General features: G+C 47.4%; 1 protein-coding gene across 1 annotated transcript in view; it reads left to right on the top strand.

The window, feature by feature from the left end:
• Positions 1-1,404: 1,404 nt before the first annotated feature.
• Positions 1,405-27,729, top strand: part of MARCO (macrophage receptor with collagenous structure) — a 34,584-nt gene continuing 8,259 nt past the window's right edge. Inside the window, exons 1-11 of the mRNA XM_078069974.1 lie at positions 1,405-1,545; positions 15,066-15,167; positions 16,036-16,257; positions 17,451-17,486; positions 19,722-19,766; positions 20,049-20,093; positions 20,391-20,498; positions 23,943-24,041; positions 24,139-24,174; positions 24,648-24,746; positions 24,839-24,901. Of these exons, the coding sequence (XP_077926100.1) occupies positions 1,437-1,545; positions 15,066-15,167; positions 16,036-16,257; positions 17,451-17,486; positions 19,722-19,766; positions 20,049-20,093; positions 20,391-20,498; positions 23,943-24,041; positions 24,139-24,174; positions 24,648-24,746; positions 24,839-24,901 (964 nt within the window). The 5' untranslated portion in view covers positions 1,405-1,436. The remainder of the gene's footprint in view (positions 1,546-15,065; positions 15,168-16,035; positions 16,258-17,450; positions 17,487-19,721; positions 19,767-20,048; positions 20,094-20,390; positions 20,499-23,942; positions 24,042-24,138; positions 24,175-24,647; positions 24,747-24,838; positions 24,902-27,729) is intronic.

The raw sequence follows: 27,729 nt of genomic DNA, 5'->3' as shown, positions 1-27,729 counted from the left end.
ATTATTTTGTGCCAAGGCCCAGAGAAGTGAAGTAAGACACCCCAGGTCACCCAGCAAGTTCCTGAAAGAGTTGAGTTTGTGGCCAAGGTCTGTCTGGCCCGATATCTAGCACCAAAGCAGCCACATTTGATGTCCACTAAATGTTCGGTCCAAGGCTGGAGGCCCTCGGTCACTAGCCCACAGCGTTTCCAATGAGCCCCCACCCCGCTGTCGTGGATGAGGACGGCCCTTGGCCAGAGCCGAGGTGCACAGGCAGAGAGAGGAGGCACAGTGGCCTAAAAGAGCAGGTCCCTGTCCCAGGGAGATTCCCCTCCCACGGGGAAAGCCCCTGCAGCCTCGATTACCTCAAATGCCCACACTTCTGCCTAGCGCTGCCAGCCACTTTCATTTCCTCACCTCCAATTCCTTTAACCTTTTGTGTGCTGGCTTCTCCTCCTAGCACCTCAGCCCATGGCAGGGACTTCCTGAATGTTGAAACTGCAGGCACCACGGGGGACCTCTGCCTTGGGGACACCGCCAGTCACTCTTTTTCCTGAGCTTCTTGCCCTTTCTGCTTTCTGCCATGCCACAGGCCAAACAAAGTGAGTGAGCGGGGCCCAGCCTCTTCCCTGGCCACCTCTCCTCCTCACCTCTCAGGTTCCAAACAGCCCCAAAGTCTTGTGGCTCCTGCGCCCTGAAGCCCTGCCTGAGAGGCTGCACTTGCCACCTTTCCTGCCTCCAAGGCCCCCCAGCCCCATCACACTCTCCAGGCAGACCCCCCGGTCCTCCCTTGAACCCAGAGCTGATCAGCCAGCTTTCTGGGGGTGTTCCCACCCCTGGTCCCGCTGCCTCCAGGTCACTTCCAGCCTCTCACGTGACAGCAAGTTTCTATAATTCAATTGTATCCACATCTAGCCCGCGAACCAGACTGGGAGCTCCTTTAAGGCAAAAGCCGTTGCTGTCCAAGGTCCACACTTTGAGGAGAAAAGATGAACCCTAAGGCCGAAGTGGGTCAGAGGAGGGAGATTTCAGTGTGAACCGCAGAGGTCCTAGGACAGTGCCCTGGGTCTGGGATGATGGCCGCCCTTGGATGGGCAGAGGGCAGGGAGAGAAACATCCTCCCTGGGGTCACCCAGCTCCCTGCTCTCAGGGGCCCGGGAGCGAGGGCTGGTTCCAAGGACCTGTGACTTATGCCCCAAAGCATAAGTCACTGCCCTTAACAAGCAGCTGTGCCGAACAGGAGCTCCGTGTGTGAATAGCCTGTTTTTGCGACATGCCCAATTCTGATCATGTCAGGAAACATTTTGCAAATTCAGAAGTTGGAGCCAAAGGGAAGTGCTGTGTGGTCTACAGCTAGCTGCAGTAGTTAAATGAGAACAATCTTTCCCCAAGTGGTTCCTCTTGAGGACAGCATTTCTGCTGGCTCTGGGACTTTGGGCCATCTATAAAGCTTCACAATGGAAAATAAGGAAATTCTCAAGGAGGAAGAGTTCTTGGCTAGCACTGGAGAAAGAGCAGCCGTCAACCAAACCATGTTCCCTGCAATGGAGACCTTTGAAATCAATGGTAAAGTACTGCTTCCCAGTAATGACATTGCCTGGTGATGTACTTTTTCTGTTGGCAACATAAGAATAGACAAGGTGATAGGAAGCCTAGGTTTGTGCCATAGACTCTCACTAATACATTTCTGGAATGCTTCAATGTGGGATTCATGTAATGTTAGTAACAGATGCTGTATCTTTAGTATACAGTTGGGTGGTTGTTTTTTTTTAGCTTCCCAATAAATTGTATTAAAATATTTACCCTTCGATGAGTTCTAATACTTATCATATGCCCTTCCTTTTTATTAGTCTTATTTTGACACCCAGGTTGTGTGACAAAATGGCAAAGCAACACAAGGGGGATGAAAAATTTCCACAAAATGAAAGCCAAGTGCCACATATTTATTTAATGTAATTCCTTTAAAACTCTTTAAGGTGACTTCCATTATAACTGATGTGTTGATCAGGGAGTGCTTTCTCCAGTTCGCGCTGGCTAGGATATGTTCATAGCTTCATAATTAGTTTGTCTTAGATTCAATTAGGGTTTTAAAAATTCAGGCAACTCTGTCATCTTTATTTTTCTCCCTCATCCTTCTACAGGTGGTGCATTTTTTAAGTCTTCTAGAATTTAAAGTCGCCAGTGAGTGTTTTCCACAGGGGACCTCTGATTTCCCGTGCTAGAATATCCTCTAGGACTTGTCTTCCAAGTTGAGGAGTCGTTCCCACTCCTAGTCTTTTCTGGAAGTCGTCTGTTCAGAACAATTGCAGTTCTGTCCCCCAGCCTGATCTGTCCCTCTCACCCAGTATTTGTGCGGGTCACTGGCTGGAATTGAAAGGGGCACAAAGATGCAGGGTTGGGTGTTCTGCCTTTAGGAATTCACAGTGTGATAACAGAATGTGTGCGTGCAAATGACTTTACTAATTGTTGGCTATTCAGAACTTTGGGGAATGCAGCATTCTGGATATATGACTTTTTATGTTACTGAAAGTGTGCAAGCAAAGTCAGCTGATCAAACATATTCAGCACTGGGCACTGCTCTTGGCACTGAGGAAACATACAAGAATAAATGGGGTGTCCTCAGTCATGTCGGTGGTGGCAGGAGGATGGCAGGGTCGGGCCACCTATAAACTATATCTATACAAGCGCAGGACAGATCTATGGACAGATCTAACCTGGTCTGACCTGGAGGTCAGAAGTGAGACCTCTTCTAAAGTTTAAAGAATAAAGGGAATTAGTGAAATAAGATACTGGCTGGGGCAGCAATAGAAGACCACGGGTTTATGCTATATTCATAGGGACTATTTAGAGAAATACAAATAGTTTCATGCGGTGGGGCCAATGTTGAGTGGGGGAAGTTCGGTGGGGATTGAGACTGGGACCAATTAATTTAGACTTTGTCTTGAAGACAATGGGGAGCTTTGAATGTTTGACTTTGGGCTAAGAGGCATTGGTTTGCTGTTGAGATTACTCGCTATCATAGATGTGGAATGAGCTAGAAAGAATAACTCTGAGGGGGGCGCCTGGGTGGCTCAGTCGTTAAGCGTCTGCCTTCGGCTCAGGTCATGATCCCAGGGTCCTGGGATCGAGCCCCGCATCGGGCTCCCTGCTCAGCGAGAAGCCTGCTTCTCCCTCTCCCACTCCCCCTGCTTGTGTTCCCTCTCTCGCTATGTCTCTGTCAAATAAATAAATAAAATCTTAAAAAAAAAAAAAAAAGAATAACTCTGAGGACAGAGAGAAGCGTGGCAGCAAGAGACAATAAGAGGCAGTGGTTATAAGGAAGGGAAAGAGAGAATGTTCTGGAAAGATATTAGAAGTCAAGTCAGTAGGACTATAATGGTGGGAAAAGGCAAGTGAGGTAGAGGCTAGCTTAAGGGGGAATTCTAGATTTCTGACTTGGGTTATGGATACCATTAACTAAAAATCTAACCAAAAAACAAAACAGCTTGGTTAGAAGGAATATTTCTTTCTCTTTCTTTCTTTCTTTCTTTCTTTCTTTCTTTCTTCTTTCTTTCTTTCTTTCTTTTTCTCTTTCTTTCTTCTTTCCTTCCTTCCTTCCTTCTTTCTTTTTTTTTTTTAAAGAATCTATTTATTTACTTGAGAGAGAGAAGGGGAGAGCATGGGGAGGGGGAAGAGCAGAGGAAGAGGGAGAAACAGACTCCCTGCTGAGCAGGGAGCCTGATATGGGGCTACATCCCAGGACCCTGAGAGCATGACCTGAGCCAAAGGCAGTCACTTAACCGACTGAGCCACCCAGGCGCTCTGGAAGGAACATTTTTCTAAACACCTTCACAACTTCCTGTCTTCTCATACAAAGATCTTGGAACATATGGAACTTTCTAGAAAATGCCATTATGAACAGTAATCACTGTGAGGTTCTGTAACATAGGGACCCCCTCAGGGCTTAACTGAAATGAATAAAACTACTTGCTTCAGCACTAAATGGCTTCAAGCATCTTCCTTTCTCTCCCCTCCCTTCCTCCCTCCTTTGTCCTAAGTCTGTTGAAGAATGCTTTCATTTTCTGAAGAGGCTCAACATACCACTGCTCTTGCTGCCCTGAAGGTCCAACAAAACTCTAGCTCTTTCCTCATGGACCAGCATCAGCTCCATCTTCTCCCTCAAGTGGAACATTTGGGCTTGAACAAGAGACTCTCCATTTGTCCCCGATGACAATATCCTGGGATGCACTCCTGTCCACCTTTTTGAAAATTATGAACATTTTTCTGTCTTGAGCCTTCTTGTCTCTCTCTTGATGTGTCTGGTTTCTCAGGAAGGAGATCTGTTAGCACATCAGGAAGCTCTTTCAGGTCTGTGGGATGTAATCTGTCTGGACCTCTCCCCCTGAGCCCTCAACTATTTCAGGCTTCACATCTCGCTTCTTGATATGTCCTCCCACCGATTTTGGTCTGAAGAACATTCTTCTTGACAGAGAGAACCCCCAAAAATACAGATAGAGAAGTTGTTGTTTGTTGTAATTTAACATTAAGCCCTGGCTCCCAGCTGTGGGTCTGGCTGTCTCTTCTTTTTGCTTGAAAGTTAATTTTAAGCATTCTCCTAATAGACCTTAACCCTAGAATCTATTCACGGTCATCCTTGTTGACGTGCTCACTGTCACTTCAGGTCCTTGCTCTGACTTTGTTTTTTTGTCATGTCACTACTTCTCAGCACCTTTTAGATGTCCGGCTTTACCCTAGAGTTATTTTTTTCTAAATTTTATTATGAAATAATTAGAGATTCACAGAAACAGGCAAAAAGACGTGTAGGGAAGTCTCTGTGACCCCCACCCAGTTTCTCCCAATGAGAACATCTTGCATAGCTATCGTACTCTGTCACAACCAAGAAATTGATATTGCTACAGTTTACAGAGCTTATCTCGATTTCATTAGTTTTATAGGCACTCATTTGTGTGTGTGAATACAGTTCTCTACAATTTTACCACATGCATATATTTGTGTAACCATCACCAATATCAAAATACCAAACTGTTCCTTCACCACACAACTCTCTCTTGCTGCCTTTATAGCCATACACACCCCTCCCTCCCCCACCAGCAATCACAGTCCCCCAACAACCACCAATCAGTCCCCCATTTCTATAATTTTGTTATGTAAAGAATGTTATCTAAATGGAAAAAGTACATAACTTTTTAAAGATTGGCTTTTTTTCACATAGCATGATTCCCTCCAAGTTGTTGTATCTATCAATAGTTCTTTTTATTAATGAGTATTTGCCATGAGTATTATTCCATGATATGAATGTACCATAGTTTGTTGAACCATGCACCCATTGAAAGACATTTGGGTTGTTGCCAGTTTGGGGCTATTTCAAATAAAGCCGCTATGATCATTTATGTAAAAGTTTTTGTATAAGCCTAAGTTCTCATTTCTCTAGGATAAATGCCCCAAAGTGCAATTGCTGGATTCTAAGTGTATGTTTGGTTTTATAAGAAGCAGCTGATCTATTTTTCCAGTGTGGTTGTGTCATTTACATTCCCACCAGTGATATTTACAACAGATTCAGCTTCTCTGAATCCTTGCCAGCAATTGGCATTATTACTATTTTTATTTTAGCTATTCCGATAAGTGTATGATTGTGATATCTTGTTGTAATTTTGATATGCATTTTCCTAACAGCTAATAATGTTGGATATCTTGTCATGTGCTTTTTTTCCCCATTTGTATATGAAATGCCCCTTCATGTCTTTTGCCAATGTTTTAATAGGTTCATTTGTTTTTCTGACTAGTGTTTAGAGCACTTTATCAATTCAAAATACAAGTCTTTTGCTGGATAGGTGGTTTGCAAATATTCTCTCCCAGTCTGTAACGGGTCTTTTCATCCTCTTAACAGGGTCTTTTTCAAAGCAAAAGCATTTAATCCTGTGGAGGCCCTACCTAGCAATTTTCCCTTTCATGGATTTTGCTTTTGGTGTCAAGTCTAAGAACTCTTCACCTGGCCTTAGGTCCAGTTTTTCTCTTATGTTTAATTCTAAAAGTATTTTTCTCTTATGTTTAATTTTAAAGTTTTATAATTTTACATTTTACAATTAAGTCCATGGTTCATATATGTATTATATACATATACTTGTATGTATGTATATAATATATGTAATGTATATATATGTAATATACACATACAATATATATGTAATGTATATGTGTAATATATATGTACATATTTGTATATATAACGTATTATATATGTAGGAAATATGTACTATATGTATATAATATGTGTATATGTGTAATATATGTATATAATATATGTGATGTGTGTAATATACATGTAATATATATGTAATGTGTATATATATTTATATTTATATATATAAACAGACAAACAAATCTTGACCTAAATTTCACTTAAGTCAAGATTGGTTTGTTTATTTATTTATTTTTTTGCCTATGGGTGTCCAGTTGCTCCAACACCATTTGCTGAAAAGGCTATGCTTCCTCCATGAAATTACTTTTGTAACTTGTAAAAAAAAAAAAAAAAACCCAGTTGGTTATATTAGTGTAAGGACTATTTCTGTGTCCTTTATTCTGTTCTGTAACTCCATATGTCTATCCTTCCGCCCATCCCACACTGTCTTGATCACTGCGGGTCTCATGTGAGCCTAAACATCAAGTTGTTATTCCTCACATTTTAATCATCATTTTCAGGATGATTTTAGCCATTCTGTGGCTTGTACCTTTCCATGTAAATTTTAGCATGAGCTTATCAATACCTACAGAAAACCTTGCTGGGATTTTGTCAGAGCTGTGTTATACCTTCAGAGAACTGACATCTTACTATGTTTAGTCCTACAATCTGTGAACACAATGCGCCTCCACATTGATTTAGGTCTCTGTTTGTGTTTTTTGGTTTTGTTTTTTAATCAGTGTTTTACAATTTTCAGCATACAGATCCTATATACATTTTATTACCTTTATATCTAAATACTTCATTTCCTTCGGAGTGACTGTAAATGCCATTATGTTTTAATTGCGATTTCCACTTATTTGCCAGTAGTATATGTGACTAAGAGAGTGAGAACAGGCTTCCTTGCTTCCTTCCCAATCTTCGGAGGAAATGATTCTCTGTCACCAGTATGTATCATATTAGCTTTAGATATTTCTTAGATGCTCCCTTTTTTAAAGATTTTATTCATTTATTTATTCAAGAGAAAGAGAGAGAGTGAGTGGGAAGAGGAGCAGAGGGAGAGGGACAAGCAGACTCCATGCGAGCACAGAGCCCAACACGAGGCTCGATCCCGTGACCCTAGCCGAAATTAAGAGTCGGGCGCTCAACCAACTCAGCAACACAGGCACCCCGACGCTCCTTTTTGTTAAGTTAAGGAAATTCTCTTTTATTTCTAGTTTGCTGAGAGTTTTTATTATGAATTTATTATTTATTATGAGAGTTAGAATTATGAATTTTAATTATGAGAGTTTTATTATGAATTTGATTTTGTCAAGTGCTTTTTCTGCATCAGTTATATGGTTATCTGATTTTTCTTCTTTAGCTCGTTGATATGGTGGATCATATTGATCGATTTCTGGGTATTGAACCAGACTTGTATACCTGGAAATTCCATTTAGTCATGGTATATAAACTCTTTTTATACATTGCTTGATATGGTTTACTAATATTTTGTCGAGGATTTTTGTGTCAAATTTCATGAAAGATATTGATCTTCAGTTTTCTTCTTTTGCACTGTCTTTGGTTTTCATTTCAAGGTCATCCTGACCTCCTAAAATGAGTTAGGAAGTGTTTTCTACTCTTCCATTATCTATAAGAGAGTGTGTAAAACTGGTGTTAATTCTCCTAAAGGTTTGATAGAAGACTCCATTAAAATTATCTGGGTCTGGATATTTCTTTTTCAGGAGATTTTTAAGTACAAATTCAGTTTATTTAATAGATGTAGATAATCATATTATCTATTTAATATTGGTTGAGTCTCCGCAATTTGTAATTTTGGAGAAATCAGTTCATTTCTTCTAAGTTGTGAGCATGCGGTCGGTGATAGGATCTTTTTATTTTCTTGCTAAGGGCTGCAGTATCTGTAGTAACAGCATCCGTTTCATTACTGATATTGGTGATTTGTGTCTTTCTTTTTCTCTTCATCAGTCTTGCCAGAACTTTATCAATTTTATTGACTTTATTCAAGGAATCAGCATTTTGTTCTACTGATCTTCTCTTTTGTTTTCCTATTTTAAATCTCATTGATCTCTGATCTCTATTACTTTGTTTTTTGTTTTGTTTTGTTTTGTTTTTCTGGTTGCTGAGGGTTTATTTTGCTCTTCTCTTCCAGTTCCTTAAGCTAGGAACCTACTTTATCAGCTTGAGACCATTTCTCATTTGTAATGTGAGCCTCTAGTGCTGCTATAAATTTCCCTCCCAGTACTACTTAAGCTGAATCCAATAATTTGATATGTTCTATTCTCACTTTCAATCAGCTCTATTTTTAGAAATTTTTATTTAAGACTTTATAGCCCATGCACTATTTAATTTTTGAAAAAATTTCCAAGTGTTTGGACGTTTTCCTGTTGTCTAACTGTTACTGATTTATATTTTGATTCCATTGTCAAGAAACATACTCTATGCAACTTCATTTCGTTTCCATTTTGTTAGGGTTTGTTTTATGACCCATGATATGGTCTGTCTTGGTGAATATCCTAAATGTACATGGAAAGAATGTGTATTCTGCTGTTGTTTCATGGAGTATTCTATAACTGTTCATTAGATCTTGTTGGTTTATGGTGTTGTTCATTTCTTCTGTATCTTTGCTGATTTCTGAGAGTGGGGTGTTAAAGTCCACAATATAATTATGGATATATTGATTTCTCCTTTCAGTTATATCAGTTTTTGCTTCATGCAAATAGAAGCTCTGTTTTTGGTTTCTTGGAGATTGCATAGAGTGGAAGCATGCTTTTTAATCTACTTTTGCCACACTATCTGCCTTCTAATTGGTATATTTAAACCATTTACATTAAAGTAATTATTGATGTGTTAGGGCTTAAGTCTGCCACATCATTATGGATTTTCTCTTTGTCTCTCTGTTTCCCATTACCAGCTTTTCTTTTCTTACTTTCCTATGGGTTACTTGAACATGTTTTAGAATTCCATTTTGATTTATTTACAGTTTTTTGTTTGTTTTTTAGTTCATCATTTGAAATAGTTTTTTTACTTTTTTTCTGGGCATTACAATATACATGTATAATTTATCACAGTCTACCAACATCAACATTCTACCACTTTGAGTCAAGTTTTGAAAACTAATTTCCATTTATGTCTTTTGAGCCTTTCCATTTTTGAAATGTAATTGTCTTAAACATTTCCTCTACATGCACTATGTATCACTTAATTATTTTTGTTTCAACCATTAAATATGATTTTTAGGGGTGCCTGGATGGCTCAGTCAGTTAAGTGTCTGCCTTCGGCTCAGGTCATGATCTCAAGGTCCTGGGATGGAGCCCCATGTCGGGTTCCACGCTTAGCAGGGAGTCTGCTTCTCCCTCTGCCCCTCCCTCTGCTCGTGCTCTTTCTCTCTCTCGCTCTCGCTCAAATAAATAAATAAATAAAATCTTTTAAAAAATGTGATTTTAAAAAATCATGAGGGGGATGGTCTAAACATATCTACATTTTTACCCATTCTTTTTTCTTGTTCTTTCCTTTCGGAAATGCCATGCCTTCCGCTATTATCTTTTCCCTTCTGTTTGAAGAACTTCCTTCAGCCATTCTTTTTTTTTTTTTAAGATTTTATTTTTAAGTAATCTCTACACCCAACCTGTGGCTTGAACTCATGACCCTGAGATCAAGAGTTGTATGTCTATTGGCTGAGCCAGCCAGGTGCCCCCCTTTAGCCATTTTTCAAGGTAGACCTACTAGCAATAACTTCGTTTAGTCTTCCTTCATCTGAGAATCTCTTTATTTCCCATTAATTCTCTCTTTTTTTTTTTAAAGATTTTATTTATTTATTTGACAGAGAGAGAGACACAGCGAGAGAGGGAACACAAGCAGGGGGAGTGGGAGAGGGAGAAGCAGGCTTCCCGCGGAGCAGGGATCCCGATGCAGGTCTCGATCCCAGGACCCTGGGATCATGACCTGAGCTGAAGGCAGATGCTTAATGACTGAGCCACCCAGGCACCCCAATTTCCCATTCATTCTTAAGGGATATTTTCACTAGCTACAGTTGATAATTCATTTCTTTGAGCACATGAAAAGTGTCATGTCACTTCCAATTTCAGATGAGAAATCTTCTGTCATTCAAATTGGTATGTCTATAGGTAATGGGTTATTTTTCTGTTGGCTGCTTTCAAGATTTTTTCTTTTTCTTTAGATTTTTAATCTTCTTGGTATATAGGGCCTTTTTTTTGGATTTTTAACTCATGATGTGTCTTGTTATTGATTGCTTGAATTTATCATGTTTGGGGTTTGCTCAAGTTCTTGAATTTGTAGGTTTGTGACTTTCACCAAATTTGAAAAGTTTTCAGCCACCATTATTTCTTTAAAGATTTTTTTTCAGCTTCACACTCTTTCTGGGACTTTAAGGATATGAATATTATGTGTTTTGTTATTGATACATAGATCTCTGAGTCTCTGTTCATTTTTTTTTAGTCAGTTTTTTCTGTTTTTCAGAAAGGGTAATTTCTATTGTTCTATCCTTTAGTTCATTGATTCTCTCCCTTATCACTTTTATTGCACTATTGAGCCCATCTAGTGAGATTTTTTTTAACTGGAGCTTTTAAGTCCTACAATTTCCATTTGGTTCTTCTCTATATTCTCTATTTTTTTGTAGATTAAAAAATTTTTTTGCTTCAAGAGTATCTGTAATTGCTCATTAAAGCATTTTTGTTATGCCTGCTTTAAAATCTTTATTGAATAATTCCAATGTTTGTGTCATCTCTATATTGACACCTGTTGATTATCTTTTCTTTTTTTTTTTAATATTTATGTATTTATTTGAGAGAGACAGAGAGTGCAGGGAGGGGCAGAGGGAGAGGGAGAGAGAATCCTCAAGCAAACTCCCTGCTGAGCATGGAGCCCGATGCGGGGTTCAATCCCAGGACACTGAGATCATGACCTGAGCTGAAATCAAGAGCCAGCCGCTTAACTGACCGAGACACACAGGCGCCCTGTTGATTGTCTTTTCTCATTCAAGTTGTAATTTTCTCTGTTCTTGGTATGATGAGTGATTTTCCATCGTATTGTGGACATTTTGTATAGTATGTTAGGACACTCTAGATCTTGTTTAAATTTTCTATTTTAAATCATACTGTTTAGGTTTATCACATAAATTCTGGCCCACTTTTGTGGGCTGTGGTTCCAATAACAACTTAATTTTCAGAGCCTTGACTGTTCTATTCTGGTCTGCTTTGTTTACCTGATGTTACTGGTATTCTTCCTTGCTCCCTGTTGGTGCTGCTTGCAAAGACAGAAGGTACTTTTTCAGACTGCCCAGTGACCCTGGGTCAGGGGTGGGAGATGTCAAGCCAACAGGGCAGCGACCACTTTGCTGGGCCTGCTCACCAGCAGCCCTGTGCCGGGGGCTAGGAGAGGGGACTTCTGCCCGCACCAAGCCACCTTCTGCCCCTGGGCGAAGGGCTGGGAAATGGTAGGCCTGGAGATCCTAGAATTTGTATACAGACTGTTTTTCTTCACTGAGATCTTTTATGGAATTGAAATTTTATTTCCCTCTGGAGCCACATTTTCACTGTAAGTCAGACAATAGAGCTGTCATATTTCTGAAAACTGCTTTCCTAAAATCTTCACCTGGACTCACCAGAGTTTACTCCAGGGATGCTCATTCTAGTTTACTGGAAGTGTCATTCATTCTCTCATCTCAGAAACTCTTCCTCATTGGTGAAATCCACATTGGAGTTGATGTTCCTTTGCAGTTTTTCTACCCTCTTAGAAATCAGCATAGAGGGTAAAGAATTTATCAGACTTTCTGTTTTGTAAGCAAGTTAGTTAAATGCCCACAGATTCAAAGTTCCCAGTTTCTACTTTGCCTCTGTTACATAAAAGCTCTACTTAAGGGCACCTGGGTGGCTCAGTTGGTTAAGCGACTGCCTTCGGCTCAGGTCATGATCCTGGAGTCCCGGGATCGAGTCCCACATCGGGCTCCCTACTCAGCAGGGAGTCTGCTTCTCCCTCTGACCCTCCCCCCTCTCATGCTGTCTCTATCTCATTCTCTCTCTCAAATAAATAAATAAAATCTTAAAAAAAAAAAAAAAAAAAGCTCTACTTAAAAGAGCATTCTGGGCCTGAGTGGACACCCCCGAACTATTCCCATCCATACTACCATGTTTGTTTTTCCTCTCACTATCGTCACTCAAATGCCTTCCATTTTTCCTATCATCCGGTTTGAAACTATCTATATTTTCCATGCTGGCCCTATAACATCTGTGCCTCTGAACACACTATCTTTCTATTCCCATCATTTCCTTAAGTTTAGTGCTGTCTATGAGATCGTATTCATCGTCCACCATCTTCTGTTAAATATGAGGCTTCCCTTGTATGTTACCCATCCTTGCCATTATCATATGCTTGCCTGAGGTCTGAAGTTGCATTTCCAATGCTTTTCCAACACTTCTAAACTGACACTGTTACTCTGCACGTGTTCAGGACCCAAACCTCTGCAGCCACTCATCCATCCATTCATTCATCATCTTTCCGGCTCATGTTGTGTGGTTGATACCGTGTTGGTGCTGGACGGCACCCCTAGAAGCTTCCGGAACATAGAGGGGGCGGGGAGGAGGGAAACTGAGACATAAACAGACACAGTTCAGGATGATGGATGCCATATCAGGTGGAAACAGAGCGATGTGGGGAAGCAGAGCAGGGTTCCACCTAACCCAGGGGAGTCAGAGAATGTATCTTGGAGCAGGAGAAGCTCCACTGTGCTCCCAAAGGATGAGAAGGAATTAGTTGTGTAGGGGGGAGGAAGCAGGGTTGTATTTTCAGAGAAATACATGACCTGGAGTGAGAAGGGTGTAACGATGAGTGGTCTGGCCTGCGTGTGGCTCAGGGTCCACGTGGGGTGTGGTGTGAAGGTGCCGCCACAGGAGGACCGGTGGGCAGAGGTCTTCCTGTTTGTCCCAAGGACCGTGAACAGCCACTGGAGCACTGAAGGCAGGGAACTGACTTGGCCAGGCTGTGTGTTAGAGAGTTCACTCGGACTGCTGTGTGGGGCCCCAATTTGGGAGATGCAGTGCAGGGGAGACTGTGCTAGACTAAGCATACCCAAGTGCCACTAACTAAAATACCACCCAACCAAGAAATCATTCCTCTTGCTGCTGCTGAAGCCATCTTGAGACCACCATGCTTTAGACGATGCTAAAGCAGGGGTTTCTGCTCTGCAGGTGGCTGGAAGCAATATCAGCAGAATAATGAAGGTTCCACAAGCGATAGAAAACAGACTCAAGGTTCATACACATCTATGATGACTCAACTGAAAACCCACCATCAGCTACCACAAAGCAAAAAAAAATATGTTCACGAGCCCCCACTCCCTCCCCTGGGATGCCCACCTATGATCCCTTTGCCCTTCACATCTGCCCTTGGGGCGCATTTCAGCCTCATTTTTCCAAGGGCAACTGTCTGTGTAGGCTAGTGAGGCAAGCTCAGGCCTTGGGGTTAGATGGACCCAGGGGCATGTGCTTGTTGTGTTGCCCTAACTTCTCTGAGCCCCAAGTCTGTATAAGAGGATGATCACACCTACCTTGCAGGATCGCCAAAAGCATTATAGATGATATCAGACAATGCCCAGCACAGAGTAGGTGCTCTGTCAGTATGAGTGGTGGGAAGCACAGGGCCTTCTGCAGGCTGGCTCTGCCTCCCTTTGTATGCCCCAAAATGGGGGGGCAGCTGGCGTGAGGGAAGACTGGTGTTGGAGCCACGGTGGCCTCTTTTGTAATGCCCCACACTGGAAAAAGCTTGCCAACAGGGAAATGTCTGCATGAATTGCGGTTCTTGTCTTTAAGGGATATTAGGCAGCTATTAAAAGAAGAGTTAAGAGGCACCCGGGTGGCTTAGTCGGTTAAGCGTCTGCCTTCAGCTCAGGTTATGATCTCGGGGTCCTGGGATCGAGCCCCATGTCGGGCTCTCTGCTCAGTGGGAGCCTGCTTCTCTCTCTCCCTGCCACTCCCCCGCTTGTGCTCTCCCTCTCTCTATCAAATAAATAAATAAAATCTTAAAAAACGAAGAGTTAAATCTTTCTCAACAAAACAACAACAAACAAACAAAAAACTAGAGGAATGTCCATGGGAAATCATTCATTGCAGAAAACAATGTGCTATATTATATATAATATGATATCATTTGCGTAAAATCAAAAGAAAAAAAGCCATGTCTGTCTAGCAGTGTCCGGGTTTATCAGTTTCCATGAGCAAGCAGGCTAGGAGGAAGGCCACACCCCAGGATGCCCACAAAGCTTATGTCAGCAGGTTAGGACGCCAGGGAACTGAGGTCCCCTGAAGTCCCTGATTACAAGATTATTAACCCTTGTAATGCTCTCTATGTTGTTTGATAAATTATATTAAGCATGTTTTATTTGTGTAATTAAATAATCTAAAGAAAAAAGAAAACAAAAGCCCAAATCTGAGTTCCAGATCTGCGTCTCATCACCTAATAGGTATTTCAACTTCTCCAAACCTCACTCAGAGTTGATAAAGTGGCAACAATCATGCTCCTCCCAAAGTTTTGAAACTTAAGTACGTTAATTCATTAATTCACTTGATAAACATCTCTTGAGAGCCCTCTATCACCAGGCACTGTGCTGGGGCTTCGGGCTGCACCTGGTTTAAGGACTGCACTCTGTCACCTGATGATGTGGGGCCCAGGAGTTTGCCCAGCCACACCAATAAGTGACCGACAATGGCAATTCTTGGCTTGTGGGAGAAGGGGGGCCAGGGGGAGGATTTGGGGGTAGTGGGACTTTGTGTCTTTACCCTTGGCCTTCCCGGGGGAGCCGTCTGCTCACACAGAGCAGGGATTCCGACACAGGTTGGGGCCCCCTGGTCTCTGCCTCCTACAGCAGCCACCTCACACCGAGGTTGTGTTTCAGATCCAAACCCCAAGAAGAGAAAGGGGGTGAACTGCTTCATGGTCATGGTGGCCATCTACCTGATTCTGCTCACCGCAGGTGCTGGGTTGCTGGTGGTGAAAGGTAAAGCGGTCTGGTCCCGTCTGGTGCCTCCTGAGGTGACACAGGGTTCAGGTTGAGTGGAAAGCCCTGGGGTCACTGCTGCCCACCTGCTGAGAAGGGGTTCTTAGTCCCTGGGTAGCCAGGTAGCCACATTGATGGGGCTCGGTGGGAGGGAAGTGGACAGGGGAATGTGTGTGTGTGTGTGTGTGTGTGTGTGTGTGTGTGTGACACAGAGAGAGAGAGACATAGAGACAGATCGAGAGAGAGATAGAGAAAGCACATTCGAGCCTATGTGCATGAGAGCAGTGAACAATGCAATAATTTCACATGGGTCTGCTGTGTGCGTCTTCTATCAAGTCTCCCCAGTGTTTGAGCGGGAAGGGGCTTTATTGATCAGAGAGTTCATGTTAACATGATTTTACTTAAAAAGTGTTCCTGGTCCAAATGTCAAGGTCATGAAGCAATTCCATCTGCAGACACTGAACTCACCCAAGAACATCGTGTGCCCAGCTGTCATAAACATATGTCACACGTATATTCAGGCCACATGTGATTACATCAGACCAACATATTGGTCATCATATGTTCATGCCCAGAGCATGCAGGAAGGCGAAGTTTGATCATGATGCTGTGAGTGCATCCCTAGGCCATGCGGGAATAGTCTATGAACATGTAATGTCATGCTTAAGTGTGAAGTGCCCATGTGCAGGATATAGAAAGAGCTCTGTGCTCACACTAGGTCCTCATGGCACATGAAATGTGTGTTCAGTATCCAGGACCCACAGAAGTTATGCGCATATGACACAAGAACGTCAGGGATGTGTTCAAATGCCTGGGATTTTAATGAGGTCCCTAAAAGAAGGCTGTGGGGTGGGGGTGGGGTGTCCAGTTCTGAATCTGCAGGAGCGGCTCTGGGCCCTGGAGACTCACTTCACCAATGGAACACTGGCCGCCGAGGATGGCCTGTCCTTCTCTTTGCTCCAGTCAATGCCCATCCCACACCTCCCTGGGGGCACATTGGGGCTGCAGGTCCTGCAGGCCCAGATCACCCAGGTCCGCACCAGGCAGGAGCACCTGCTACGGAAGGTGGACAACTTCACTCGGAGCCCAGGTTTGGCCCCCTCCCCTCTGCACCAGGACTCCTCAGGGGATAGAAAGGAGGGGCTGCTGGTTCATGGGAAAGGGGATCCTTGGACTGGAATCTGAACCCTCTTCCATAGTGAGGGGAACATTCCAGAACCTTGGGGCCCAAGGAAATGGGTGAGAGCCATATGGAGTAAGCATGAGATGGCTCTATAATGTTTGGGAGGATGGGTAAAACAGAGCTTGGAGCAAGTCCCAGGACCACTCCCATGTAGCCAACTAATACTGACCCATGGCTGGAGAGAGAGTAACGGCAGGCACCAAGAGGTCTGGGCCACGTGGAGACCTCGGAGGGACAGAGCAGGGGGCTTGCTGGGGAAGTGTGACAACTTGGAAGATAGGGCCCAGGGCAGAAGAAAATGGAGCCCAAAGTGGAGATGCCAGGGGTCCCCCTCCCCTCGGTTTTCTTGGGACCAGAGACTGGGCCACGTGAGGTGGTCCTACCACTACACCCACCACTCTCTTATGCTGTGCCGGAACAGGAGAGCTGATTTGGGCAAAAGCAGCTGCTAGGTGTGTCCTCACTATTGCATGGAGCTCCAGCCCTGTGTCTGGGGAGAGCTGGGGCTTAAGGGGTGATCCCATGACCGCCGTTCTGTGCCCATGGGAGCATTTGCTGAATGGGCACAGGGTCCAGGTGGGAGAATCCCCCAGAGGCTGTGGTCTTCTCAGTGAGCACAGATGAAGGCTGAGCCAGGATGCGGGGACAGGAGACAGCTGTGGCAGATGGGCAGAGTCCAGGCTCAGATGTTCAGACACAAGGACCATCACTCCCTTCCTTAAGATATGGTGGAGCTGGTTGTGATCAGTACGAGGGGCCCTGCCATTAACCTGAGGCTCTTCCTGAACAGGTTTGGCTCCCAAGTCTTCTGACAATATAGGGTAGACTCCGGGGGTCTCAACCTTCTTTCCCCACTTCTGCAGCTCCCAGGGATCTACAGCTCCCCGGTGCAGACCATTAGCTGCAACAAAACATCTGGCTTTTTCTAAAAGCTCATTCCTGGAAAATACCCAGGTGTTCGGCTCCTGTTGTCCAAATCCCCCATCTGCCTGAAGCCCTTGCTCCTCAGCCTGGAGGGCAGAGGCTCCCGACTTAGAGCTGGGTGCCCTGGGTGCATGCCCTCACAGCCCAGTCTACAACCCTCTCTCCTCCCCTTGCAGAGCTGTTCCGGGTCAAAGGGGAACGAGGCGCTCCAGGTACGTTCATTTCCCCTCTGGCGCATGCCTCCTGCTCGCCAAGGCCTTCCCCACGGGCTCCTGGGCTGATGCCTTTCTGGGCCCCGACCCCAGCTTACCTTCCATGGGCCCCCACAGCTCCCCACAAGCTCACTGGTCCTCTGTTGGGTCGGCTCTCTCTTCCCTGACCTCGCCTGAAGTGGGAAATGGCTTCCCCATCCACCCCACCCCACCAGATCTAAGCCGCTTTCCACGGCCAGCCCAAGTGCATCGCCCTCAGGTGCCCTCTCCCCTGGTACCCCAGCTGCAAGTGCAGGATCCCCCTCTGTCTCCCATAAGCACTGTTTCCAGATGCCTCTTACCCAACACCGAGCTTGTCCCCCCATCTGACTACGATCATTTCCAGGGGTGCACGGCTTACGTCTCCTAGAGCACGTAACAGGAGGGGCAGCCTCTGGGACCTGAGTTCTAATCCTAGCTCTGCCGCTTCCTGGCTGTGTGACTTTGGGCCAGTGACGTCATTTTTCTGGAACCTCAGCCACTCAGCTGTGTAAAAACTAACGGAGATCATTTTACTCACCTCCCGGGGTTGCTATAAGACGCAAGTGAAGCAATGTGCAAAAAAATGTCCAATAGCAAGTGCTTTCTGAGGAAAACACGTGTGCCTTCGTTGCTTTCTCTTTCTACCTGAACACACGCAGCGCTCACTGCACACACGTGCACACATGTACACACACTTCACCCCACCCCTACTCCATTTAATCACCGGAGCCGTTGGAATGCCACCTTGAAAATCATTCTACACGGCGTTCTTGGGACAGAACTCTTTGGCCTCATAATTTTTTAAGTTTGGCCCAGACCACGCTGCTGGTCAGCAAGAGTTTCGAGGCAGCCTTGCATGGTGACACGAGAATCCGTTTGCATCCCCAGCACTCCTGGGGACAGACCCTGGCTCTCTCTGGAGCCAGGTGGCTTTGAGCAAGTCACCTAACACTTCTGAGCTCAGTGTCCTCCCCTGTGAGATGGGGATAAGTATAGGACCTCCTGGGATTGGTGTGGGGATAAAACGATGAATGTAAAAATGTGTAGTCCGGTGCCCGGCTCAGAATATGTATTCAGTCGTGTCGGTGTTGTTATTTGCTTTGTTATTTTGTCGGGACGATTAAAGGAGCTAATGCTTGGGCAGCCCCAGCCGGATGGATGTTGGCTCCTCCCCTCTAAGGAGACGCTGACTCTAAGGAGTCAGGGCTTACACCTCTTCAGATTCCTGCGTTGAAAATCTAACCCCTAAGGGGATTGTATTAGGAGGTGGGGTCTTTGGGAGGTGATTTGGCCATGAGAGCAGGGCCCTCTTGAATGGGATTAGTGCCCTTATAAAAGAAACTCCAATGAGCTCCCTCACCCCCCTTCCACCACGTGAGGACACGGCAAGAAGTTCAGAAGAACCTGACCACACTAGCAGTCGAATCTTGGACCTCCAGCCTCCAGAACTGTGAGAAATGCATTTCTGTTGTTTATAAGCCACCTGCTCTGCAGTGTTCTGTTACAGCAGCCCGAATGGACTAGGACAGGACGAGGAGCCCTGGCCTGCCCTCCTGGGGTGTTGGGAGTCTTGAGTCTGCAAAGCAGCCCGTGGGAAGGGACAGAACTATATGTGAGTGACAGCAAAAATAGGTGCCATGTGTCCAGAGCTGGCCGCCAGGACTGTCCTGTGGAGCTGGTATATTAAGTCCGTTTTACTGATGAGGAAATTGAAGCTCAAAAGGAAGAAGTAACTTGCACCAGGTCACCCAGAGGAAGGGGTGGTGCTGCTCCTTGAACCCGGGTCCATCTGACGCACCTCCCTCAGAACACGTCACCTGCATCACTGCGGTTCACCTGTTATGCCATGAGCTTCTCGGAGGAAGGAGCTCTGCCTTCTCTTTCTTTCCTTCCTTCCACACAGTTTGGCTCATTCTTGGGGCTCAGTGGCAGTGTGTTGAATAAATAACAGTGTGATAAGCGGCCTCGTCACCCCACCTTGTGGGTTGGCTGCTGGGTGTCTCTGTTCCTCAGCTTTAGGTCTTCCAGGTCAAAGGGGACCCAGGGCAGGCCGGGCATCGCATCCCAGGTCTGCCAAGGCCACCAGCTGAGAAAGGGGGCCGAGGGGACCGAGGCGTGCCATAGAGCCATGAACACTGGCCCCTGTCTACCAGCCCTGTAATTCTTTTTGCCCTTGTTGTCCAGGCTTCATTCTGAATCCCTTTTCCTTTCCAGGCCCCCCAGGACTCCAAGGCCCGCCTGGAATCAAGGGAGACGCAGGTGGGCAGGGGCCGGCTGTGTGCACAGGGAGAGGGTCTGGAAGCAGGGGCCTCAGCAATTTTATACCCTATGCCTAAGGGACTCGCCTTTTCTTTCCTTTCTCTTTCTCTCTCTCCTTCTTGTTCTGCAGAGTGAAATGTTGTCACTGTTAGTGTGTGTGTGTGTGTGGGGTGGTGACACAGAGAGAGGCCTCTCCCTTCATGCTGGGCATCCTGTCCTTCTGTGGGGCTCTAGAACATCAGCTGACTGAGGAGCTGAGACTAGTTCTTTCCTTCCTCGCAGGCCTCCAAGGACCCAACGGTGCTCCAGGGAAACAGGGAGCCCCCGGTAACGTGTGTCTCCTCTGCTTAGGCTCAGCGGTGCCTTGGCCGAGGTGCTGAGCCAGTCGCCCCGCTACCCCTCCCCACAGCCCCACCCGCAGCCCCAGAGGGGTGGTGCCCTCCCCCAGTCCTCTGCCCTGGAGTCTTACTGTGCCTCATCAAGACACCCCTAGATGACCTCACCTTCCCCAGACTTCCTCTGGAGGCCCCTTTCTCTTCTCCCCAAATGCCCCCTGCCCCATTGCCTAGGAGCCCATCCCGGGAGGATGGCAGGAGCCCACCTCGTTGGCCATTCTCTACCCAGGCACCCCAGGACAGCAGGGAGAGAAGGGGAGCAAAGGCGATGGGGGTCTCGTTGGCCCGAAAGGGGAACCTGGAGCTAAGGGCAACAAAGGAGACCTGGGTCTCCCAGGTAAGGGCCCTATGGGGGTGTCAGTGCTTGTGGGGGGGCCTGCGGGCTGGGTCCTGTCCCTGTGGAAGCATGTCTGTTCTGTCCCACGGAGGACAAAGCGCACAAAGCTGGGCTCTGCCTACCAGCCTCCCGGGAACACACACGAGGTCTTTTCTGTCCAGGTGAGTAGAAACCAGGAACGTGAAAGCTGAGAGCAGTGTGTGTTGGGGGGAGTGGACAAAATCTCATGCCGGGCACGACCTGTGACAAGTGGGGACACAGGCCATGCTAGGAGCTCGGAGGAGAGGAAGGCGAGGGACAGCAGTGGGACCTGAGGTGGGCACAGGGGAGGAGGGGAGACTGGCTGGCAGGGAGGGCAAAGGGGTTCATCCCAGAAGCAGGTGCTACCTCAGAACTATTTGGGGCACTTGTTCAAAGTCCAAGAGTCTGTGTTTCAAAGGCCTGGATGATTCTGATGCTGACAGTCTAGACGCTCTGAGAAGCACAGCCCCGGGGGCTCTGGCCATGACTGAGCACCTTCATGCCCCTTGTCCTTGACCTCTTGAGGCCCCCTTGGGGGGTTCTGGGGCGTAGTAGGGAGAGTGAGGCCTGTGCAGCTAGTGGGCTTGTTTTGTTTTGTTTGAAGATTTATTTATTTTAGAGAGAGAGAGAGCGTGCATGCATGTGGGTGGGGGAGGGAAGGAGTGAGAGAAACTCAAACAGACTCCCCACTGAGCACGGAGCCAGATGCTGGATCCCACAACCCTGAGATCCGGACCTGAGCTGAAACCAAGAGTTGGACGCTCAACCACATGCGCCACCCAGGGGCCCCAGCTAGTGGGCTTATTTGCCATCCCTGCTCTGCACCTGTTCACTTGCATCTCTAGGCACATTTTTAACCAGTTGAGATTTAGTTTCTTCATTTCAGAAACGAATGGCAATGAAAATAGTAATAATTAAATTATGCATACCTTGTAGGACAGTTACAAGGGCTAGAGATCATGTTTTCAAACTATCTGCCACATGGTTCAACACTAAACTAATGATAACCATTAGAATTAGCAGTATTAGCGATCCTTTCAGGTAGAGAGGGAAGGACTTCAGTTCTAAGATCAGATGCATCTGGGTCCTAATACGGCTCACTAGCTGTGCTACCTGAGGCAAATGACTGGACCTCTCCGACCCTCAATTTACTCACCTATAAAAGGGGGATAATAAGAGCAACCTCTAATAGGGATCAGTTACAACAGGAATATAAGACATAGGGTGTGTGGCGCTGTACCTGCAAATGGGAATATTTACATTGTAAGAGACTAGGGTGCTTGTCTCCAGGAAGAGGGCACTTACAAGGATGTGTCAGCCTTGCTCAAACATTAGAAAGGCACTTGTGGAAGAGAAAACAGACTCACTCTGGGTGCCCAGCAATAGAAGGAGGAGCGATGATCAAGGGTTTTATGAGAGCCAATTGTGCCGAGGTAAGGGAGGAGGAAGGCATTAAGACTTAAGGCTGCCCAGGGATGAACTGGGCAGGCATGCGCGGGGCTCAGGGGCGGCTGCCGCGGGGGCGGGCCAGGGGAGGGGCTGCAGAATTCTTGGCAGGACTGAGCGAAACCTTTGCACCAAGCAGATGGTTAGACAGTTGACCTCTGAGGGTGCTTCCAAAGGCGGCCCTCCACAGTTCTCTCTGCAACAGGAAAGGGGGCCCTAGACTTTCTCAAGGTGGCCCTGCCAGCCCCAGGGAAGGGGGGGATGACAGCTGGCACTCTGCCCGCGGAGTCTGTGCCCTCCTGTTTCCCATCCCACACTCACCCACCGCCACAAACGCACCGTGACTCTGCGCCAGGGCATGGCGCGCACACTCGGAGGCGGACTCGGGCCTGGAAACGCTGTGGCCACCCCTCCTCTTCCCAAATGTCCTCTCCCAAGATCACAAGATCTCTTTCACTCCGCTCTGGTGGTACCGAGGTTTGGTGCTCTTTGTCCCAGCGGACGGGTAATGCCCCTGGTGCAGATCCAGGGGACACGTCTGTTTGCCTCACTTCACCTGTAGAGGTGATGGGAAGGTTCGGACATGAGGCGCAGCTGGGGTTCCTCCGTGGGTGGGTGCCAGACCCTGGTCGTTTCACCCAGAACGCCCGGCTTCCCAGGGCTGTCCCCTTTGATGGAGACATGGCAGTTATGGCCACACACAGCCACACACAGATTCCGGCCCAGACCTCGCTCCAGAATCCTCCTACAGCCAAGCAATTCCTGTAACGTGATGGTTCCGGTCGGCCCGGAACAATCGGGCCCACCAACCAATTCCCCCAGGGAAGTAATTCCTAGTCCCTTCTAACAAATGCCATTTGTCCCTTCTGCCAAAACCGACCCACTCAATGACCAAGAACTGCCTTCATTGGGGCTTGCCCCTGAGGCTTTAAGAGATCTCAACTGTAACCAAGTTCTCTCTGGTTATTTTGTTTCCCATCAAGGAATAATCATCCTTCAAGTATCTGAACCAGGAAGAATCTCCTTCCTAAGCCTTGCCCCTAACGTCATCCCAGCTTAGACCCAGAAAGCTCTGCATGACCCGTGATTCTTTCCCTCTGCTTCAGACCCTTCTGTCTCCTTTCTTGATTCACTGGAGAGAAGGCTGGTATCCCTCTGAGTCCTCCCCTTCTCTATCAAGAAAATAATGGAATGGAGCCTTTTAACCAAATTCCATCGCGCTAAACCTGTCCCAGGGCAGAGGGGGCTGCTCGGGGTGGGGCTTCGACTGGCAGGGCTAGCAGGGGCGTGCAGCTGGGTCCAAAACCAAACCCATGGATTGGGAAGGGGTTGCCAGCCCCCTGCTCTCAGGAGCCTCCCTCGATTGATATGCACCAAGCAGTGGCAGAAAGGAGGAGGGAGCAGTGAAGGACCGAGGTGAGGACAGGCTGGGACGAGCCTCGAATGCAGATGACAAGTGGAAAATTTGAAACCTCGGGCACCCGGAGAGGCTGTGGCTGAAGCACTGGCAGGAATCGGAGCTGCGGCAATGTTCCTCTCCCCACCCGTACCTTTGAGCCTCTATTCTCAGCATCTGGGATCGACTTTCTGGAATATTCAGATTTCGGTTTGGGAGGCTTGAAAAATAATTCCCCAAACGCAGACACGAAAATGAGCCAGGCAGCCCTGGCTAAGCCTGGGCTGTGGTCCCTCCCAAGGGGACCGGCATGCTGACCAGGGTCCTGAGAGCCTGGCTTCCTGGGCCTGCCCATCAGCCAAGCCAGGTGACCTTGACCATTTTTCACAAGTTCACATCTTGTCTCTGGGGCAAGGTGGTGTGCTCCTTGAGGGCAGCTATTGGATCTTCCACTTCTGGGCTCCAGGTCGGAGGAGCTCAAGGAGTTTGAGTTTGGAATTTGGGTGAGACAAGTGTCAGTGGGATCTGGCAGCTGGGTTTGCCCTTCCCCTGTGCCTGACCACGACTCCTTGATTTTTCAGGAAGCAAAGGGGACATGGGCATGAAAGGAGACACAGGGGTCATGGGTCCCCCCGGAGCCCAGGGCAGTAAAGGTGACTTAGGGAAGCCAGGCCCCCCAGGTAAGAGGCTGTCCATTGGCCTGTAAGTATTCCCTTTCCCCCCTGGCAGACTGAGCTATAAGGGAACAAAATCCCTAAAAGTCCTTCTTCATTTCAGGTGTGGTTGGATCTCCTGGAATGAAAGGAGATCAAGGTAAGAACTCTGGGAATCCAGGTATCATTCGAGCTGCCACTGTCCCTGGACAAAGTCAAGTCCAGGGCATGTCTTTTATTTCACTGTAGTGTTACCCCAGAGCCCATGGGGTCTCTTAAAACCCAGCCATGCCCGAGAGGAAGGGGCTTGATTGGCATTCCGTCTTAGAGCTTAGCCGCACTCTGCCCCCCAGGGGTGTGGAGCACACGTTCACAACCCAGGGTGCCTGGTGGGTCCCTAAGCCCCAGACACTGCAGAGCCATGGCTGAGATGAACAAATTGCTCAGGCTATAACCTTTCTCCTGCTGACTGGGCTCATTCGCGGCTTCTAGAGGGAGGTGATTAAAGCTGCCCAGGGAACACATAAGGTGGTAGGAGGTACACGTGTCACTGCTGAGAAGAGAGGTGTGCTGGGGCGGGGGGCAGCCAGGCTCTCTGGCGACCGAAGCCAACCTTGCAGTTGTCACTTGCAGGACAACCTGGAGCGAAGGGTCTTCCCGGCTCTCCGGGCGCGGCGGGATCTGCAGGGGCCAAGGGGGAGCCTGGCAGCGCTGGCTCCCCGGGACTAGCAGGTGAGGTCCTCGGTGCTGCGGTGGGCGCGGGGAGTGATGTCTGAAGATCCACAGAGCCCAGCCCTCATGCCATCTGGGCATCTGTTGTATAGGACCAGCAGGGAGACCCGGGAGTCCCGGAGCCAACGGCGTGAAAGGAAGCAAGGGGGACCCAGGTAACAGAGGGTGTGGGTAGGGGGTGGGTGGGATGCTGGGTGTCAGGGATGGACAGGGAGGAGGACTGCTTCCCAGTGCTCCCACCAGAAGGAGGCAGAGGGTCTCCTGTGCTCTGGCCCCAGAAACCCCTGGATTAAGGAAGACACTTTCTTTTGCCAGGGCCCTTTGAACTCAAAGCCCTAGGGCTGTCCTCTCTCTGCCCAGGGTCCTTGAAAGGCCCCTATGCCATGACCAAACCTCCACCATTAAAGAGAAGGGAAGGGCAGCTGACCCACATCGTCTCCTGGCCTGCCTTCCAGCCGTGTGCATTCTCTCCAGTTAACCTACAATGGGACCCCAAGGGTCAGGGCTCTGGATCTGGGCGCGGGCAGGGGTCAAGAAACCCTCTCTTGTACATTCTTCCAAAGGGGCTCAGGCTGGGAGGAGTGACCCACAGTAACCAAACTCACAGTGACTACTGTATAAACCTTCATGTCAACTTGGTCTACATTATAAACCATTGTGCCAACTTAGTCTAGGTTATAAACCAATGTGGTCTACTTTATAAACCTCTACACCAATTTTGTCTAGTCACTAAGTAAGTCTGAGCAATGGTTTAGAAAGTCTGAGCCACTGTGTTGGGTGCTGGGGCACCGTGATGCCGAATACCTGCTTCCTACCCTCACACCTACAGGTCGGTGCAGGAGACAGGTAGACAGACTGTTGCCAGGAACATTCTGTCGTGGGCTTTTGCATGGAGAAGTGCCAAATGCCCTTTAGAAAGCCAGGTGCAGCCTGGAGGTGTTGTAACAGGGCAAGGTCGAGAGAGCGGGCTATGCAGCTGCCTAGGATGGCGTGGACAGTCTGGCACAGCCCCTCGTCTGCCAGAGCAGAAGGTCATGCTGTGTTAGACAGCCTGATGGCCTCACGCGGAGCTGTGCGCAGACTCCCACCAGGGGCAGGTCCTCTCAGGGCTCATCGATCAAGCAGTTGACTGATGGATGGATTGATTCTTTAAACAAATGTGACTTAACTCAGCTAAATGCTTCAGTTTCACAGTGTCCCCTGTCTGGTAGGGGTGGCAAAAGGCAGAGCAGTGTAGGAGCGATGTAAGAGCTTGAGCTGAGTCTTGTGGAATGAGTGGAGCCTGGCCATAGGGAGGAGGGGAAAGGAAATCTAGAGAGAAGGAATAGAGCAGGCGAAGTCATGGAGGAATGAGGGAGAGCTCTGTAGGCTGCTGTTCCCGGCATCTGGGATTGGGATGTGAGAGAGGGTCAGGAGCTCTGGCCAGAGGGGTGGGTGGGGGCCACCTCCTGGCTGGCCCTGGACTCTGGGCCTTCAACCACTGGGGTTTTCCTGAAGATAATCGAGAGCTTCGGCACAGGCCGCTCTAATACCCATTGTCCTTCTAGCCCATCCAGCCTCGGAGCTGATTTCTTTTCCACGGACTGTGTGTCAGCGTGGGCTGGGGATCTGCTACCTGATGTCATGTAGATACCACCTGAAGGCACCCAGCAAGGTGTCACGTTCTGGGTGTGGTGGTCAGATGTCCCTGCCTTGTTGGCTGCCTCCTCCTGATCTTAAATATTTTCACCTTCTTTGGTCCCAGAGCTTAGGGGGTCTGACTTTAGGGCCTGAGGCTGCCCTACCCCTGAGTTTTCTGCTTGGCTTCATAGTGATGACAGCTTTCATCCCTCAGTTATAAATAATGAGTCTCTCTCCCAACCTCCACCCCCCCCCCCCATTGCCAGACTAATGGTTCTTAACTAAGCAAGGGTATCAGGGGTAAAACATGATTTTACCCACAAGGGACACTGTGCCCACTCCCCAGGCCCCCAGCCTGTGTCTCCCACTGTCTGAAGGTAGGAGATTTTGCCCTGCACTCCATATCCTGGGAGGGCTTGCAGAAGAAGAGCAGCTCCTGATAATGAGCATTTCCATGACAAGCCGGTGGGATAAGCAGTCTCGTTAGCGCTATTTCACAGTGACTTGCCCACACTTGAGGAGCCAGGAGGAGGCACAGCCGGAACTGGAATCCTAGCATGGCCGACCCAAAGCCTGGGGCCTTGTCCATTACACTCTGTCATGCTGTCTTCCTCCCCAGGCAGCCTGAAAGTACCCCCTACCCCATCAGGCATTCTGATGAGCGACACCTTCTCTCTCCATCCGAGGTCAGGAAGGATTAGAGCTGAGGCTACAGCAGGTTCTTCCATTCCGAGAAGGAAACCTGATGTGTTCAGGCCCTGTTATGGCCCACCTCCCTTATAGCACAGAGAACTTTGGCCCACAGCCTGGGGATCGTTTTAACCCCATTATCAAGTTCCCGTACATTTGTTGAGCACCTTTTGGGGCATCTCCATCAATCAGGCCGAGTGGTAAATGCCAACCAGGCAAATTCTAAGCATTATTCCTTAATTCCGCCTACCCAAGTAAACATGGTGATTACATTTTCAATTTGGAGCATGTGATGATTACAACTTATGTAAAATTGCATAGATTTCCCACACAAATCCAAATGCTCGTCTCCATCTAGTAGCTAATGGTCCCATCTCAAGAGGGAAGTCCCACAGGTCCATAATCTGGCTGCACATAGGCAGGTCTATATATCATCCCGAAGTCAGAGGTTAAGGAACTCTTGGAGAGGTTAGATTTCTCAAGTGGGAAAAGGAAGAATGGGTGGTGATCATGGAAGATAACGCATACTTTTCCATGTCAGGACATTGGTATTCCCCCAACTAGAGGTAGTATGGTGTTTGTCCAGTTTTGATTATATCAAGCCAGTTTTTCAAACCAGTTTCCTATTTTGTAAATAAAATCGTTAATCTCTCACAAGAATATCTAGCCTCCC

The sequence above is a fragment of the Halichoerus grypus genome, chromosome 4 (assembly GCF_964656455.1).
Source record: "Halichoerus grypus chromosome 4, mHalGry1.hap1.1, whole genome shotgun sequence".
NCBI lineage: Eukaryota > Metazoa > Chordata > Mammalia > Carnivora > Phocidae > Halichoerus > Halichoerus grypus.
The sequence above is the reverse complement of the archived record's forward strand: the minus strand, read 5'-3'. Positions and strand labels throughout refer to the sequence as shown.